This window comes from Haliotis asinina, chromosome 3, assembly GCF_037392515.1.
Source record: "Haliotis asinina isolate JCU_RB_2024 chromosome 3, JCU_Hal_asi_v2, whole genome shotgun sequence".
In the NCBI taxonomy this organism is placed as follows: domain Eukaryota; kingdom Metazoa; phylum Mollusca; class Gastropoda; order Lepetellida; family Haliotidae; genus Haliotis; species Haliotis asinina.
In genome coordinates, this window is record NC_090282.1 from 66,441,007 (window position 1) to 66,459,540 (window position 18,534).

Consider the following 18,534-nt stretch of genomic DNA (forward strand, 5'->3'; position numbering starts at 1 on the left):
ATTTGGATAATTGGATAATTAGCCTGACATGATCAATCACATTTCGCCTTTTTCCAGTGCTTGAAACTACACAAGTAGGAGTCAAAATTTATTTCTGGCTGTATGAAAATAATTTAACCGGTATTCAAATATTGAATCAAAATATTGATAATGGTTATTGAAAATCAAAGTAGGGTGTCAGATTCAATTTTTTGTGAATCGAACAAAATTCTTGCAGCCCTGCTGCCAAGGTCATCTCTGAAGTTAGACAAACACGGACACTGAAGTTGATTCTTGTCATTTTAATCACTGGAAATAGCGCCATTAGAATTATACATGAAACAGATAACACCTGAAGTGATGTTTGTACTCCGAAGTGCATAGATGTGTCATGACTTACAAGCTATCAGGAGTGCATAATTAAAGAACAAATAAAACTCTACTAACATCACAAAGATTTTACTATTCAACTGTATTTACACATATAGATCAAAACAATGAACACTGTCTGCTTGACAGCCATAACTCACACTGCTTCAGCATCAAGCTACGCTTCTGACAAAAAAATAATATGAAGATAGATTATAAGAACATACAATAACCCAAACCATATCTTCTTGAATTTAGTCAATAAATCAATTTAATTCCTGATCAGCCTTTATCCTGGCAGGCCCTCTACAGATTATTATTTTCTTCGAGCACTATTGGGTAAAATAGCACAAATCAAACTACATGTAAAAGGATATTTACAGAAATAACACAAATGATATGAAAACCTGATTAGGACTGAATTACAAACACCATATTCATGCATTAACTTTCATACAACAAGCATTTTCACAACTTATTTACATCAAGGTTTTGTAAGATAGTCATCAGATAATGAAATTAAAGATCTGAATCAAATGGGCTTAAGAGCTTGCCAACAAATGAATGATGCATGATAACCTTGCACCTCTGTGTTTTATGTATGACACACCCAATGCTATCCTGGCAAGTGAAGCGCCATCTCACAGCTGCAGGTAACAGGTGAAGCTTGCATCATCTTGCAGCTAGAGGTAACAGGTGATGCTTGCACCATCTTGCACCTAAAGGTAACAGGTGAAGCTTATATCAGGTTGCAGCTACAGGCAACAGGTGATGCTTGCACCATCTTGAAGATACAGTTGACAGGTGAAACTTGCTCAACCTTGCAGCTACAGGTAACAGGTAAAGCTTGCACCATGTTGCATTTATGGTAACAGGTGATGCTTACACCAGGTTGCAGCGACAAGTAACAGGTGAAGCTTTCGAGCATCATGCAACCAAAGGTAACAGGTGAGGCTTTGTGCCCTCTCACAGTTAATGTAACGATGATACCAGTACATGTGACACTATATACCATCTTGCAGCCACAGGTATGTGTGATACAAACATAACAAGTAAACTATACACCACCTTGCAGCCACAGGTAACAAGTGAATATGTAGACCATCTTGCAGTACAGGTAGCATGATAAGCTATATACTTTCTTGTATCCACAGGTACATGTGATATGAGCATAACAAAAAAAGCTTTACGCCATCTTGCAGCTCAGGAAACAAGTAAGGTGCATACCATCTTGCAGCTACAGGTAAATGTAATTAAAGCATAACATGTAAAGCTTTATGCCACCTTGCAGCACAGGTACCAATCATACCAGCATTAGAATTGTTCCAACATCTTGTAACTGCTGGTACCCATGGTACCCGCTCAACAGGAATAGCTTTCTGCTATCTTGCAGTTACAGGTAGGAATGACACCACATGTAAAGCTTTACACCATCTTGTATCCACAGGTTGTTACCCAGCCACACAAACCATAGTTAATATAAGCTAACCTCTGATCATCACTGAAGTGGAATACATGAGTGAATGTTGTACATTTGTATATATAATATCTGTACTCTCAACTGCTGTTAACTGAATAAGCTGTAGAACTTCATTAGTAAGTAGGCAATCCTCTCCCCCGAATGTGATGCTCTAATAGTATGGTCGTCTTGGGTTATTCTGTAAAATAAAGCACAAAGCATTAAAACAGTTTTTCCTGCCACAGATGACAGAGTTTCTCAAATTACAATCTGATGGAGGTTTTGCAAATACTTTTAAAAGCCAGAAAGAACCCATATGAATATGTTCATAAACATTTCTAGAGATTCTACATGTTCTACCAGCTCCAAAACATTACTTCTAGAACTCAACAACCATCTTGACATCTACTTCACTTGCAATATTTCCAAAGTTCCTGGACTTGTAAAAGTAAAAAATGAACTGGTTATGAATGGTAACGACTTTCAAAATATACTTGACATTTGGGATATTTGACCTTGACATTGCCAAGAAATAACTTTGGTAAGAAATGACAAAAAAAAAGGTATGAAAAAATCTAAGTGTTTAAGTATGTGTAGTGAGTGAGTGAGTGAGTGAGTGAGTGAATGAGTTGGATTTTTACGCCACTTTTAGGGATATTCCAGCAATATCATAATTGGGGACAACGGAAATAAGCTCCACACATTATATCCATGATGAGAATCAAATGCGGGTCTTCGATGTGATGAGCGAACGCTTCAACTACCAGGCTACCCAAATGCACCTTTAGTGTGTGTAAGTCAAGGCTCTACCGACGTGATTTAGCATTTCAAAGATTATTTGAAAATGTGGAAAACAGGAAAACAGTGGTTGACTCACCAACGGATTTGGCCTGAACCTGTATGCCAGCATCATTCTCTTTCTGTATGCATCAAACTCATCATCATCTTTGCCGAGCTCTGCTGGCCGCTCTATGCCCAGACCTCTCCCTTCCACGGCAGTGTTGCCTCTGTGCAATACAACATTACAGCAAGATGACTAGTCAATATTTGCTTTAATGTAAGGAAACACAATTTCATTCCTGTAATAAACAGTGAATGTGAGTTATTTTAAAAAAATCTCTTTTGAAAAGCAGCCAGCCACATCATGACATTGGGGCACCCAGAATGGGCCTCACATATGTTGTTGCCTGATGTCACTCATGTTAAAAAAATAATATATAGCTCAAAGCAACATATATTGAAACACAAATGGTTTATCCTATAATGTTTTGGAGGGGAATACACAAAATTTAGACTGAAGAGTATATTTCATAATATCAAAAAGAATTTCTTAGCCCCAAAGGACCAAAACAACTTACATGCACTTGTGTACCTTATCAACACTTTTATGAGTTACCTCCCTTCTTGAACAAACGCCCAAAGTCAAGTGTTGGTAAAAAGAAGAAAGTCACTCAGACTAGTACCTCTCAAACTGTAAGGTTTGACAGTGACATACATCTCCACATCTGTGGTGATGCCCTGGATCTTGTTACTGAGACCTTCCCCTTTCTTTCAGCTCAGCATCTGTAACTATTACTGTAAGGTCAGCTCTGGCTGACACAGAGACTTACTTTCCCACAGGTGTAGTGATGCCCTGGTTCTCATTACCGAGACCTTCCCCTTCCTTCCAGCCCAGCTTCTGCAGCATCTGGTAGCCGATGTTCTCACATGTCAACTTGAACTCCTTGTATTCGGAGTAGTCAGGTTCTCGGCCCTCCTTCAGAGCCTACAACACAGTCACACAGAACACAGTCAGACTTCTATGTATTCATGAGGATGTACATAACACTTACAGATCCACCTGGGTCCAGGACATGCTGTTGAATTCCTACAACCATTCTCTGCCTCCTTATGACAGCTCAGATGCAATCACAAACTATTTTTAAAATATTGTTAATTGCTACTTGTGAGACCATCAACAGGAGAACACTAAAACTTGGTATGGCTAACCAATAATTTAGAGTGTGAGTGGTTTGGGTTTTACACCACATTTAACAATATTCCAGCAATATCACAGCATGGGACACCAGAAATGGGCTTCACACATTGTGCCCATATGGAATATTTTAGAACAATGTCAGCCATACCTTGAAGGTTTCCATGAATTTCTCCAGTTCCTGCGGAGGCAAGAAGTCTCCAATGAAATGCTTCCCTCTGTTTACATCTGTCAGCTGCTCTGCCCATTCTGTTAAACAATGACAATTTATCATCTAACTCCGGAGTGTTCAGGCTCCCACAACTGGGATGATGTTTCAATATATTGTAAAAATTGATTCGTTCTGGATAAAACTGAAAAAGGCATGTATCCTCAAGTATCACAGTAAATTAATTTCTGCGCCGGAAATGAACTTCCCAAACATATTCTGTTGGCAAACATGTTGGTCTCCTACTTTCAAAGAGAATCTTTATGTCTTCAAGCACTGTCTGAAGAAGATCACATCATGCAGAATATTAAACAGTAATTGCATGGGGTACAAGTTAGATGTTTCCTCTGAACATACCCTTGGTAGCCTCCATCTCTAGTTTCCTGTTCTTGTGTTCCCATGTACCCCCCTCAACATCCTCATCAGAGTCGTACTCATACTTCGGTTTCACCTTCATCCCCGGCAGATCAGCCATCAGTGCAGCCTCCTTTGCCTTCTTCTGTGCCAGGATCAGCTCATACATCTTGTTCAACTGTAAGCAAGTGCTTCAAGTTCACCACTATGAAACAATCAATTGTCAATAGCAAACTCAGATATTTTCATGTTAGTTATAACAAAAACAAAACAAAACAACTTGCATGCACTTATGTACCTTATCATATTTTAGAGAAGCCCAGCCTCTCTTATTACTCTTCTGAGATTTAAGTGTCCAAGTGTTTCACTTGTACTGAAGGTGTTTCTTGTATGTTCAGGTTTCCATAAGTTAAAATGTTTTGAATAAAATATGGAATTTTTCTTAATTTTAAACAAACAAAATCTTGTATTCCCATTACCATTCATTTCTGTGTGAATAGCTGCATACTGATAGTTCAAACCAAATCATTTTCTTCAACCTGTGATGTGTTTGTTTCTGAAAACTTGCAGATTCAGTGTTGTACAGTCTGTCACAAGTGTGTTGTACAACACTGTTCCATTACTCACCTCCTGTTGTTCCCGAATCTGTTTGAGTTGCTCAGGGGAGATGTCCTCACTGCCAACCATCTTCCGCGCAAAGTCTTGTATGGTGGGCATCACATGTCTAGCTGGCATGGCTTGAGGAGGTCACAGGGGTCATTAATATAAATCCAGAATGTATTCAGTTTCCAGAATTATGTTTACTCTACATGCTCTCTTTCATAACGACATCCTTTGTAAACTATGTATATTGTAAGTTTACTGAAAACTACTTTGAGTACCATTTCAGAAGTTGGTCTCTGAATACACTGGGCCCAGACATGGGTTCATAATTTTGTGCTAAAACCACTTGCCACACAGGGCAAGTAACTGTAAAAAAGTACCTTGTCCCGACTAATTTTCCACTTGCCCTGATTTTCATGACATAATCATGATGATGTAATTATGGTGTTTGATGACAATGTTTACTGGACTATTTCTCGAGAAGTGACAAATAGCCAAGAAGGATAACTCTTCTATATTATCATTGTGGAATTTAATAGGTATATTTTGAGCAGATATGAAATGAAATCCAAGTTTACTTGCAGTTTGAAACTGTAAGTGGAAATTACAGTAGCCCATGGACTAGTAAGATACCATTATTTGATTGCCCGAAATGAAAATTGACTAGTCCCGGACATCGGACAATGGGATTTTTTAACCCCTGCCAGATCCCCAAGGTTGTATTTTGGAAACTAATTGATATGGTTCATTTTCAATAACATACATATTTCTTATATCTAATAACTTTGTGGATAACAACTTTTTTAATTCCATTCTTTTATTTTGAGTGACATTTTAATATAGATTCCTGTACACTGTTACTGTGACTGACTTTAGTTTTACGCCGCACTCAGCAATATTCCAGCTACATGGCAGCTGTCTGTAAATAATCTAGTCAGGACCAGACAATCCAGTGATCAACAACATGTGTCAGCCAAGTCAGCGAGCCTGACCACCTGCTAGTCGCCTCTTACGACAAGCATAGTCATCTAGCCTATTCTACCCTGGGACCTTCACAGGTTTCGTACTCATGGAATAAAAGAAGTTTTTATTCCTACCCACCACAGTCTAGTAATCTATTTTCAAATACACACCTTGCATGGGTGTTACAGATGTATTTATAACACCTCCAACTCCGAGCTGGGGGGTAACTAATCCTGGTGCCCCCAGCTGAGGGTTGACCAAACCTGGGGCACCCAAAACTGGATTAGCAACACCTGGTACGGGCAGGGTGGGTACTACAACAGCACCAGCACCAGGATCCTCACTCCATCGACTACGCTTCTTCCTCCTCACTGGCTTCCTGTCATCTGTACCTTCTGTAAACAGAGCCACCCTTTTGTTTATATTAGTGAGTGGGTGAATGGGTGAGTGAACTCGAGGATTTCGGACATACTTAAAAGAGCCCTGAGAGAACCCAAGCCAACATTTATTTCCTCCAATGCTTTGCCTAGTATACCATACTCTAGTCCAATAACATTACTCACAGACCATGATCTTAATCAAGCTAGCGTCCCTAAGATCCAGTATTAGGCCAGACCAATTCTATTTCTTGTTTTACGGATTTTTGTCCTCTGAAACCCCAAGGCAGGTGGGAAAAAAACCCATAAAATTTCCAATCAAAGTAATATTCCTTCTAAATACTCAAAGTATTTTACTTTTGGCAATTTATGTGAATATGGGTGAAAAAACACCCAAAAAGTATTTTCTTGTGAGTTTACATTTCTAGCCAATGAAAATCTTAGGATTTTATATTTTGCGTGGGAAAATCAATTTTAAATGTTTTTTCTTATTCTTGAAAAAATATGGCAGGCAGATCTGTAAAACAAGAAATATAATTGGTCTGACCTTACCAAAGTCTTTGGGATGTCAATTTATGACAATGTACAATTCATATTTGATTTCTATTGATTTTTGGTTTAATCTGTACTGGAAGTTTCGTAAGCAATTATTTCAGATTTATTTTCTTTGAGAGTTGATAGATGTGAAATGTCCAGGTAACTCTTCTTGTAAACATAATCCTAAATGTTTGAGAGTATTGACTTCAGCAAATGTCAAAGTCTTTCATGTTTCGTACCGGGCTTTGGACACAATTTAATTTTCTGCAAAATTAATGCAGCTTCAGTGTTTGTTGAACTGAAAATTCACTTGCCATTTTTTCAGACCAATTTGAGACTTCATTGTAGTCTGTATGAATTGAATATACAATGGTATCTTGCTTGTCTGTGATAATGTATACTGTGGTATCACCCGTGGAGAGACAGATATTACTGTCCATGCCATCAAGAATATTTGGGCTGCAAAGACTAAGTTCAAGCCATCAAAAATCGAATCTGACACTAGATTCGATTTTCAATAACCATTATCACTATTTCAATTCGGTATTTGAATTTCTGTTTAAATTACTTCCACACAGCATGAATGTAACTTTGACTCTAACTCAAACAGTTGAGAGTGCTGAAATAAGACGAAAGGTGATTGGTTTAATGCTGGGCTAATCATCCAATGAGATTTGCTGTTGGTAGACATTACCAAGTTGATGATGGATTTCATGCTTAAAGGCCGACTCACTTGAACTCTGAGAGTTAAAAGAATCAGGTGTTTTCACTTGTATGAAGAATCGAATCGAAAATGATCAAACTGAGGGTCAAGGATCAAAAATCGAATCAAACTGAGGTGAATCATTATAGCCCTAAACGACATCATGAATGTACATCTTACATCCCTAAAACCAGTCTCTAGGGAACTCCTGCTGCTACAGAAGAGGCCGTTATAGCCCGGGGATTAAACTGCCCTTCATTTGATCATCAAGTGACACACACAACCCACCTTTGTCTCCTTCTGTGTCAGCTGCATTGCCCGTATCTGCAGTCAGTTGGGACACTTCCTGGATCTTTTGACGAAAATACTTGTATGCCTCACACGAGGTATCATACAAAAAGCTGCAAAAAATTGGTGTTCTTTTCAAACTATCCATGTGACATATCAAAACATCCGTGAGATTAAAAAATAGGCTCATGCTACAAGTAAGATGCACTGGAGTGAGTGAGTGAGTATAGATTTAGGCTGCTTTTAGCAACATTCCCCCAATATCTTGGTGGGAGACACCAGACATGTGATGCAATGGAATTTTCTCACATAAACTGGCATATATATGTGAAAACCTGACCTGGATTGCAGTTAGAATTTCTTCAAATTTCTACTTCACATGTCGATACAAATAACACAAGTGCAAAGCACACGTATAAGTTAAACTGTGGTGAATCACAAATCAACAGGTCAATGACATAGTAAACTTGCAGACATTGATCCTGTGGCCACATTGAACAAAAACAGGATTTCAATACAATCCAGATACAATCATGATAATATGCTGTAAAATGTAGTTTAAAACTGTTCTATTTAATGACATACACAGTTGTGTGTGTCTTTAACTTTGAACTGCTAATCCAATGAAATGCCATTTCTTATTCCCTTCATGCTTAATTCTAGGCAGGGAAGCAACAAGTACCATCTTTTTTTGCATTCTGGTTTGACAAGAACAGGGACTGAAGCATCAACTTTCCCTTCTGGCAGACACTTATGCAAAAATCCACAGGTGGTCAAATCACATTAAGTGAGCGAGTATGATTAAATGTCGCAATATTCTAGCAATATCAAAGCAGGGGCACACTAGAAATAGGCTTCACATGTTGTACCCATGTGGAAAATTGAACCCAGTCCTTTGTCTTGGATACCACCAGTCTACTCCATCATACCCCCCACATCACAATGAAACCAACACAGACTAAACACTGGAATCACCAGTCTCCCGTAATAAACACTAGCCAGTATTTGGCAGGCTGTTTTTAGAACCAAGTTTTCATTACATAATACATTTATGAAACCTTAATCAATGCTTGCACACTCAAACATGTAATCAAATATGGGTCTAAATAATATATGTATCCATGCTAAAACTTACTGCTCCCTTGGCACGCTATAAATAGACTTGACTTCCTCCATTACAGCAGCAATCCTGAGCCTAACTAGAGGTATTTACAAATCTTGCATGTACACCAATCAGTTATGTTATTCATGAAGATAGTATACAGTGTTTTCGATTAGACATTTTTTTCAATCATTTATTGAAGTTTAATTGTCTAATGATCAATAAATCAAACAGTGCACCACTAATACACACTTACTAGTATTTGGCATGCTGACTTCTGTATTGCTCTCTGAAGACCTCCTCCAGTTCTGGAGTACCCTCAGCAATCTGCACTGCCAGTCTGTCACAGGCCTCTCGTGTGACGGGGTTGTCTGGTGGTAAGACTAGAAGACCCTTATCAGTACTCTAGCCCCCTCTCACATTACTTCGTGTGTTGTTGCTAATAAAGAGCCAGCACTTTGCCAGTTTGTACCACTAGCAATACAATGCAAACAGCGCTGTCCATCTTGATAAGTATGGCTCACACTGACATCAATCAATTTTGGGAATCAACACTTTATCATGTTTATTAATTACTTTAAGTTGTTTCGCATATTATGTAACTTGGTTCGCATGCTAATGATTATTTAACAAACAGACCAACGTATGATTTAGATATTCCAGTTTGTTTCTTTTTACTTAACACAACATGAAAAGTGGAACCTTGTTAAGAGTATCAGCTGATCAGGTAATAACACTGTCATGTAATTTCTGTGACTTCACCAGTTTGAAATCATTTCCAAGTAAACACAACACAAACAATGATGTATGTTAAGTCTAATTCTTTTATAGCAGCAATGAGCACAGTGAGCTTTTGCAATGATAATAAGTCATGCTTTATAAGTGAAATCCAGATAATCAACATTGCAATTACAGCTGTGGTGAAAATACCAAGGTTTCACTTAATCTAAACAATTTAGCACAACAGATGAAGTATTACTACCTATTCTAATCAGCGCTCCAGATAAACTATGTAAAATAAAGAAAAGATAGACGACTATCCAACTTTTTGTGGACATTTGAAACAGTAAGTAGAATTTGAATTTTTTAAGGAAAACAGGTCTGTGTATAATTAGCTTCAGAGACTGCATTCTGTATTAACTACAGATGATTGTTTAATGGATAAAACACAAATCTAGATATTATCTGGAGTACTGTTAAATACTGATCTACACATCTACCTGTTGCTGGAGATGTGGGTTGGAGATCAAACACATCTGATAGTTTCTCCTTCTTCGCCATAGGTTCTATGGGTGTCCCATACGGCCCTACAGCTGGTGATGGCAGACTCACTTGTGGAGGTCTGTGTTGGACGTTGCCAGTGCCATGACCCACCGAACTGAAGCAAAGAGTGAGTGAAAGAGTGAGTGAGTAAGTGAGTGAGTGAATCTGGCCTGAGCAAGTACCTGTGTGACATAACACAACACTGCACTGCACTATATCTACATCTAAAGAACATAATCCTTTAGCATTCATGAATAGTGTCAGACTCTCAGACAAATCCAGCAGATTCGCCAATGGTCCAGTGGAAGTCTAGTCAGTAAGCCTCACTACCAAATCCTGTTAGTTGCCTCTTATGACAAGCATAGTTGTCTCGTGTGGCAGGCATGGGTTGCTAAAGACCCTGGATCTTCACGGGCAGGCAGTGGAAGAAATATAACATTTTGCAACATTTCAAAAACAAAACACCATGTTTGTACTCACAAGGCTACTGGGATCAGAGGGGAACTTCTTTCAGGATCTCCAAAAGCTATTTTTTCATGTTTCACTGAAAAAACACAGACATACAAATAACACTTTCCTTGTTTTCCTATATTGCATCTTTTTCAGTAAGCTACATCATTCTAACTTGTCACGATGGCCGATAAAATCATAAACACTTTACTGACATAAACTACTCAGACAAAGTTACGAGCCATCAATTCTTTCACATTACTACAGTTAATTTGTCATGCTTTGTAATACGAAAGAACAGTGTGGTCATTTATATTGTATATTTATCAGCATTCAGAATGTTCAGGGCTGAATTTATGCTTTTATACCTTGCAACAGTGCAACCTGACACTGGAAACTGCAACCTCATTTACAGTAAAACACTGTGGTGTCGAACTCTAAGTAGATATTTTGGTTGTCTCAATATTATTTCTCAGTCCCAGCAAAACCTTTCTTTATTTATCATTACTGAACCCTTTTCACTTTATACGGATGTCTCTACATTTCATATATCTCGATATGTTCGATACGATTTCATGGTCTTGACAAGCAAACTTTTACCTCGATATCTGCATGTAAAGTGGATATGCACCAACCTTTCTGGGCCAAGTATCCACCTGAACTGTGACAGTTAAATGTATTGAGTTATTACTGAATTGAAATTAGTATTAGGAGTCAACTGAACACTATTGTGTTGTTGGGCTATGAAATGTTACCAAATGGGAGGTTTGTCAATACGATTATCATCATGTCTGAGCAATCTAGCAAAGAACCTGGCTTAGCTGCTGGGATAACAAGATAATTCTCTCTTAAACTCTGTCTCTGTCTCTGAAAGAGTATGCATCTGTTGATGACAAACTCCTAACCTGTTCTCCAACCACTGATGACGTTGTGGATGATGTCATCGCCACCTGACAACCAGCTGGGAACAGTGATTGCGACAGTGAGACTGACACTGAGGAACTAGCCCAAACCTTGCCCTCACTTGCACAAGCAATTGACACCCTAGATGTCCTGACTCAGTTTGTGGAATCGAGAGATGGAGTTTGAATGACACAAAGACTAGTTATGTATAAAGAGTGGTTGACCAGTATTGTGTTCATGCCAGTACCGAATGCCTGCCAGTTAAAACTTTGTGATTTCTTCATTTCTTTTATATGTTTCAAAATGAACAATGTGACAAGATTACCATATGTATTTGTGATCTCTACGAAAGACAAATAAATAACAGACATGCTATCTACTGTTTTCTTTTGTTTTCTTTCATTTCTTTCATGTTGGTATGTGATGATATGCCCAACTCGGATGTGTCGATATTTGGATAAGTTGACATCTTTTACTGGTCCCATAAATATCAAGACAACGGTGTTTGACTGTATATACAAATTTGCATTCATATTTATATTTTGCTTTTTCAAAGAATACAGAATTCAGTTGGAAAACAGAACGATGAGACACAAGCTTGGAACTGTGACTCTGATGACATATACAGTGATTGAAAGACTGTAACAGTTCATTTCATTCATTTATATGAAGTAAATTAAATGATCTATAAGATTCAGAATAACTTTGTTAAAGTGACGTGAAAGGTCACATGCAACGTAAAATACAACTTTGCAGATTCTGAAACCTTTCGGTATGCACTTCCCGAAACAAATCATCAAAAACCTATAAAGTTGAAAAAAAAAATGATGAAAAAAAGCCAACGAAATCGGAGTTCAAACGATTCACTAAATTTCCCCCAGCGCTGGGGCAAAAAGTGGTTTCAACAGCTGTGCAGCACACATAACGCACGTGCAGTGGATAGGTTCATGGGGCTTGAAACAGTATGTATACCCAGAGTATGAGGTTGTGAGCAGTAGTCTAATCTTGGTTGTGTACACAAACAAGTAAATAATCTACTTGTTACATAAAAAAGCTTGTTGATTGTGGTAAGCAGCCCGTCACAGAGAAACCTCAATGTCTGGTTTATTGACCCCTATATGTCTGCCTGCCTGTCTCCTAAAAACAATATCATTGACCACATGCAGTTTGAAATTAACAGCTATCAGGCTATATGTCATAAACAAAATAAATTGATTTATGACTCGTGCAGAGTCCTGTCTCTGCCACATTATATAATTAGACAGGTGTGATACCTGTACACATGACATGTTTTTATTTCTGTGGGTTGCAAACAAACTACATCTGTTTTTCTCGGATGACTGGATGTGATGGAAACTGATGAAAACTCTTGTCAGTTTCAGTTGTACTTGGACGAATGACAGTTTCCAGCCACGCAGTAGTCCACCATCTCTACTGAGATGATTTAATTATGTTTGATTTTTGGTTGCATGTGACCTTCAAACAATATGCACAATTTCATATTGAGCAGCAGGTACTCAGGTTTTGTCTGGTGCAGAAAGATTATCACCTAAGGTTGCACTGGTTGCCAGCAAATTTCATTTCTTTCAATAATGCCCTGCTGTTATATTTGTATCTTCTGAAATAGAATGAGAACCTATGTCGAAGCTGTTCAGACATTATCATATATTATTCCCTGGGGTAGCTGTAAAATCTTATAACAAAGAAAAGAGTTTGCACAGGGTTATTTCTAACATCAAAATCAAGTTGGTAGCTGCAGTTATGTATTTGAACATTTATACAAATATCACTGTACATCACAGTATATCCAACCTGGACTATCCTCAGTGGGTGCAGAAGGATCATAAGCTTCTTGGAATCTCTCATGTTTGGTGCTAGTCTGCCTGTCAAAATCTCTTCTGCCCTGATCTCGATACCCCCCATGATCTCTGTCACGGACACGCTGATATCGATCACGACTTCTGCTTCGACTGTGACGACTTCGGCTCCGGCTCCGGCTCCGGCTCCTGCTTCGGGAATAACTAGAGCTCCGTGAGGAACTCCTGCTTCTACTTCTGCTTCTACTTCTGCTTCTACTCCTGCTTCTACTACTGCTCCTACTACTGTGACTTCGTTTCCTCCCTCTACTTCTGCTTCGACTTCTGCTACGACTACTGGAGGAATTGCTATATGACCTTGACGCAGATCTTGATCTAGACCTGGATCTTGACCTGGACCTGGACCTTGATCTGGACCTTGACCTTGACCTTGACCTGGATCTAGATTCTGATCGTGCACGTCTGTAATGTGCTTCTGGCTGTGGAAAGACCATCTGGGGTGGTTGTGGGGGCAGGGGTGGTGTTGGTTGAGGTGGTGGTTCACTGTCTCCTGTGATGTTACCAAATCGGGCCCTAGCCCTGACAGCCTCAAGGAGAGCAGCGCTCTGCACCTTTTTTACTGGAACTGCTGCATTTGTCACTGTTGGAAAAGTTAATTCTACGTGTAAAATATGATACATGAGATGAAATAAATGAAAAAATAAACATGGTCTTACAGAAACGTAGGTTACGTGATAGCCAGAATTTACCTTGTCATAACAAACTAGCACCAATTATTAATTTCAAGGAACCTTACAAAAAGTTAAGTAATGAAGTAGTGTAACGTACAGGGCCCCATATCCCTGCACATGTGATGCATCTTCATTCCTAAGAATATCATCGCATCACTGCTATCTTATACAAGTGTATTACACTAGACTATATATAGTCCCTTAGAAAAGTGTTTTCCTGAACTAACCTAACTGTACAGTTTCCTAAATAGTAATACATGTGTTTTCTGTACTTGTAATTTTTTTGGTATGCTTGAAATGTGTATTACTAATGGCAAACAATACCATATCTTATCAACTTTGTGTGACAGTTAAGTTCCTTCAAGGCGCGACATGACAGTTTCAAGGAACTACATGGATAGGAATCCTGGTAACTTAAATCTTGCCTTATTCAGTTCTCACAACAAATACATGGAACAAGTTAAGTGGCTGCACAATATCCAGATCTTTTCCCATTATGCTGCCACACACCTTCACTTTGGCATTCACATTTTTTTGGAGATAGCGAAGATGTCACGTTTGTTTACATCCACAACAGCAGAAGCATGGTTTGTGACATCACAAGGTGTGATGTCACCAATAATGTTGACATTCTTAGGCTTCACATAACCTCAAGAAGACGTAATGAATGTATTACCTTTCGCAACGTTGTGTTTTTTGTTTCTATAAAATTGTAATTTCTAAGAGTTTACTCTGCTGTACTAATAAATAAACATAACCAAGTTTACTGAGTAATTACTTTTCTTTTTTTCATGTACAAGAAAGCATGAGTTTAAAACAATGAATTAAAAAGATAAATGGTGCAGTTCCAGAATATTGTTTTTAACCAATGAAATCATTTATTTTCTGAAGCAGACAATCAGCATTCGCCATAAGATGTAACCTCCCTTGGAACTTACTCGAAAAATACTACCCTGTGTCATCTTTCCCATATGGGTCATAACAAGTTGGATTTAACACTGTTCCAAACAGTATTTGTGGCACATCATGAAGTGTCAGTGAAATTTTGGAGAAATTTTCAAGAATGATAACATCCACAAGCACAGGTATAACACTGAAAAACTCACAAACATAACCAGTGTTAGACAAAGGTTTAGTCACTGAAAATATATAATTTTTGTGGAAACAAAAAAGTCCTTTTAAACTGAAAAGAAGCCCAAGTGAGATGAGAGATACAGAAAATGAGGAAATCTAAACTTGCCTAATTTTGGGCACTAATATTGTAGAAAGGACTGGTCCAACTCAACCAGTTTTGAGCGCAAAAGACAATTGGTCGATGCAGGGCTAATTATCCAATGAGAATAGTTGTTAGCAGACATCATTAAGTTGATAATGGATTTCACGCAAAAAAAGTCAAATCTGGGAGTTATGTGAAATGTGATGTTTCTACTTGTATGAAGAATCGAGTCCAAAAATTGAAAAAAATTGTTTCAGCCCTACCTCTTTAGTCATTGGCTAATTTTTTAAACAAACTTGACAAGAAAACATAATAATTTGCTTTTTTACTTAATTTCAAACACTGCATATGTAAATTATTCCACTAACATTTCCACTAACCATGCTAACATCGTGAACAGTAATTGGTTTCTAGTTAAATGAAATACTTACTTGGTGACTGCTGCAATCTTGTTAGCTCAGCAAAGTAAGTGCTTGTTTCACTTGGTTCACTCGTAACTGTTTTCTTTGGAATTACTCCTGACTTTAAGACAGGAACAGCCCTTGCTGGTTTACCCTTTAATCCTACACCTGGACGCCTTCCAAACCTTTGACACACAGGAAGATATAGAACAATAAGAGAACTATGAAAGTTTGTGTTGTTCACACTCTGTCACTGTTGGTCATTGCAACAGCACTGACAGTGTGCTTACACAGTAAGGCAGCATATACCCAATCACCAAACACACTTATGGTTTATTTGTGACAGCTTGTAGTTTGTCAGGATGGGTTCTTTGTTGTTTAAAGTGTTTATCCCACCTGAGTCTCAGTGAGGCAGTTCAGTTTCAGCGATTAAAAGCCAGTTTTGTTCACTGCAACCAGCTAGCCGAGACACATGGTGGGGTTTTACACTCAAGACATAACCTTACAATGTGATGCAGGGTCATATTGTGAAAGTAGAACCGAATTTTGGTTCTCGTTTAACAGCAGAGCCTGAAAACCCTGTCATTAGTGTCAATTCAGTTACCTGTCTTACAACACACTTCCAGAGAGTTAGTCCCATGTTCTCACCCACAGCAAACAAACCTTGCCGAATCAATATTCATGAACCTAACACGTTTCGGCACGGTATGTGGAATTAACATTGCACATGAAAATCAACAATTATACAAACCTCCATCAATATAAAATGCTTAGAAGAACAAAAGTTCCAGCCATTGACACATTACTATTGTAGGGGGATGAAGCCAACACCCACATGATAGTATCAAGGTCAACTGCGAACAACTTCATTAATATACATAATAGCTAAAATCAGCTAAAAGAGCATGATGGATAACGATGTAATATTGAAGTTCATGTCTCACAACACTGATAAGAAGGTTTTTGTCAGGAAATGTTCAGGATTTGTCTACTTTTGTCTCTTTTCAACAACAAAAAAATTAAACAAGTAAAATCTCCAGTAATATTAACAAGATTAAAGAAAAATTTAAATAATATTCTACATCACTTTGGACACTTTTACTGAATAAACACAAGCTTATGCTCATAATTCATTAATTAAAATTATTCGATTTGATCATAAAAAGTCATTATAATTGCTTTTACTTAGTAACTTTTCATGAACATTTGTCATAAAGTTATACAGATTGTGGCTGAAAGGGGCTTCCATAGTTATTTTACCCCTCCAGACAACGCCCCACCTTCTGGGGTCATGGCCCTTTATCATTACCATTTATCAATGCAGACGAGGGGCATGTCGGTGCTGTCATGAATGAAAACTATTTGTTTATAAGGACAAACTTTGTGGATTAACAACTTCTTTATTCAGATGATGCAACGTTTTGATACTGATTCTTGTATCGTTGTCCAGCTTATGTTACTCGGCAACTTCTAAGTAATGCCACTCAAAGAAAATATTTTTTGGGTTCATTTTCGTCTTGATGTTTTTGCATCAGAGGAGTAGCATAAAAATAAATTTGCTGGAAAACTGGTTAAAAAAATCTCCTTTGAACATGTTGAAGTTTCGGACTTCTAAATCGTGGCAAGAGGAAAACAAATATAACATCATTTTTATAAACACAAAATCACACAACACAACTTTATGTGTAGCAACCGCATAAACCCAGAAATGATAGGTGCACAAAAATAGATGTCCGCAGGTTTACGTTAGACCAGGATACTATATTCATGCACAAGTTGAATATACTGTGTATGACATAATGTGTAGTGAGGATGCATTTTACTGAATATGCTGGGCTAAATGTGGTGTATTTCTTAATAAAGTAAAAATATATGAATCTGCATAAGAAGAAGCTTTAAGAAATATGTCACAACTGGGGATTGTAAATAAATCATAAATGCTTTAATATTTGAATACTACTGCCTAAATGGTAAATACATATATAAAATGATCACACTTACAGCGGCATTGTCGGTTTCATTTGAACGCCAGGATCGGTATTGGATTTTTCGGATTGTTTCATTTGTGCTTTAGCCAATTTTTCTTGAATCTGACGCTTCTTTTCTGCTATCATCTTCTCCTGTGCAGACATTTGAATCAAAATGCTGGCCTGATTAGAATTGCCAGGTCCACGGTTATTTGTAGGTGGTCTCCCTCCGGACCAACCTCCATCTTGATCGCGTCCCCAAAGATACATGTTTACTAATTAGATAACAAGACTGAATGTGCAATGTTATTGAAAGTTGGTATAACATTAAGACAGCCTGAACGCCATGTTGGTTTGCTGTCGCATAGTTTCCATAAAGTGTTCTTTGATTGGTGAATCATTCCAGTAGTAGCCAATCAATAGTTCCATCATAGACTTACGTGAGGACGTATTTGATTGGCTTCAGATAGTGAAATATCCAATCGCATTCGAGTTTGCAACCCGTTAATGGAGAGCGCAGGCGGGTGTGGCTATATACATTGTACGACGTCGTTTATATAATGCTGTCATTCACACGAAAACTAATTTAGGTTTGTGTTAACCTTAGGATACATTCGTGAGAAATCACAGGGGCTTGTATTGCTGAAAATAATACGTCCTGAGTCCAACAAGCCAACACCGATATCCATACACATATAAGAAGGACCTGTGTGAGAAATTATAACTGGTGAAATAATGGCAGATTAATTTATAATAGAGAACTTGTTTGCGCAACACCCAGTGTGGGTTCAAAATTTGTATCTTTAAAAAATGAAGTTATGCTTCAAATGTTATTTTTAGATTTGTAATGTATTTCCGTACTTTCAAAT

General features: G+C 38.0%; 1 protein-coding gene across 1 annotated transcript; it reads right to left on the minus strand.

Annotated features, from left to right (window-relative positions):
• Positions 1-266: 266 nt before the first annotated feature.
• Positions 267-18,045, minus strand: LOC137278329 (uncharacterized). The gene is made up of 14 exons (XM_067810600.1): positions 17,700-18,045; positions 15,729-15,883; positions 13,346-13,990; positions 10,661-10,724; positions 10,138-10,295; positions 9,174-9,300; positions 7,816-7,928; positions 6,081-6,305; positions 4,972-5,081; positions 4,348-4,522; positions 3,934-4,031; positions 3,418-3,572; positions 2,685-2,814; positions 267-2,006 (listed from the first exon to the last, which is right to left on the minus strand). Exons 1-14 carry the CDS (start codon positions 17,933-17,935, stop codon positions 1,980-1,982), a joined length of 2,418 nt encoding a protein of 805 aa, XP_067666701.1. The 5' UTR covers positions 17,936-18,045; the 3' UTR covers positions 267-1,979.
• Between the last annotated feature and the right edge of the window lie 489 nt (positions 18,046-18,534).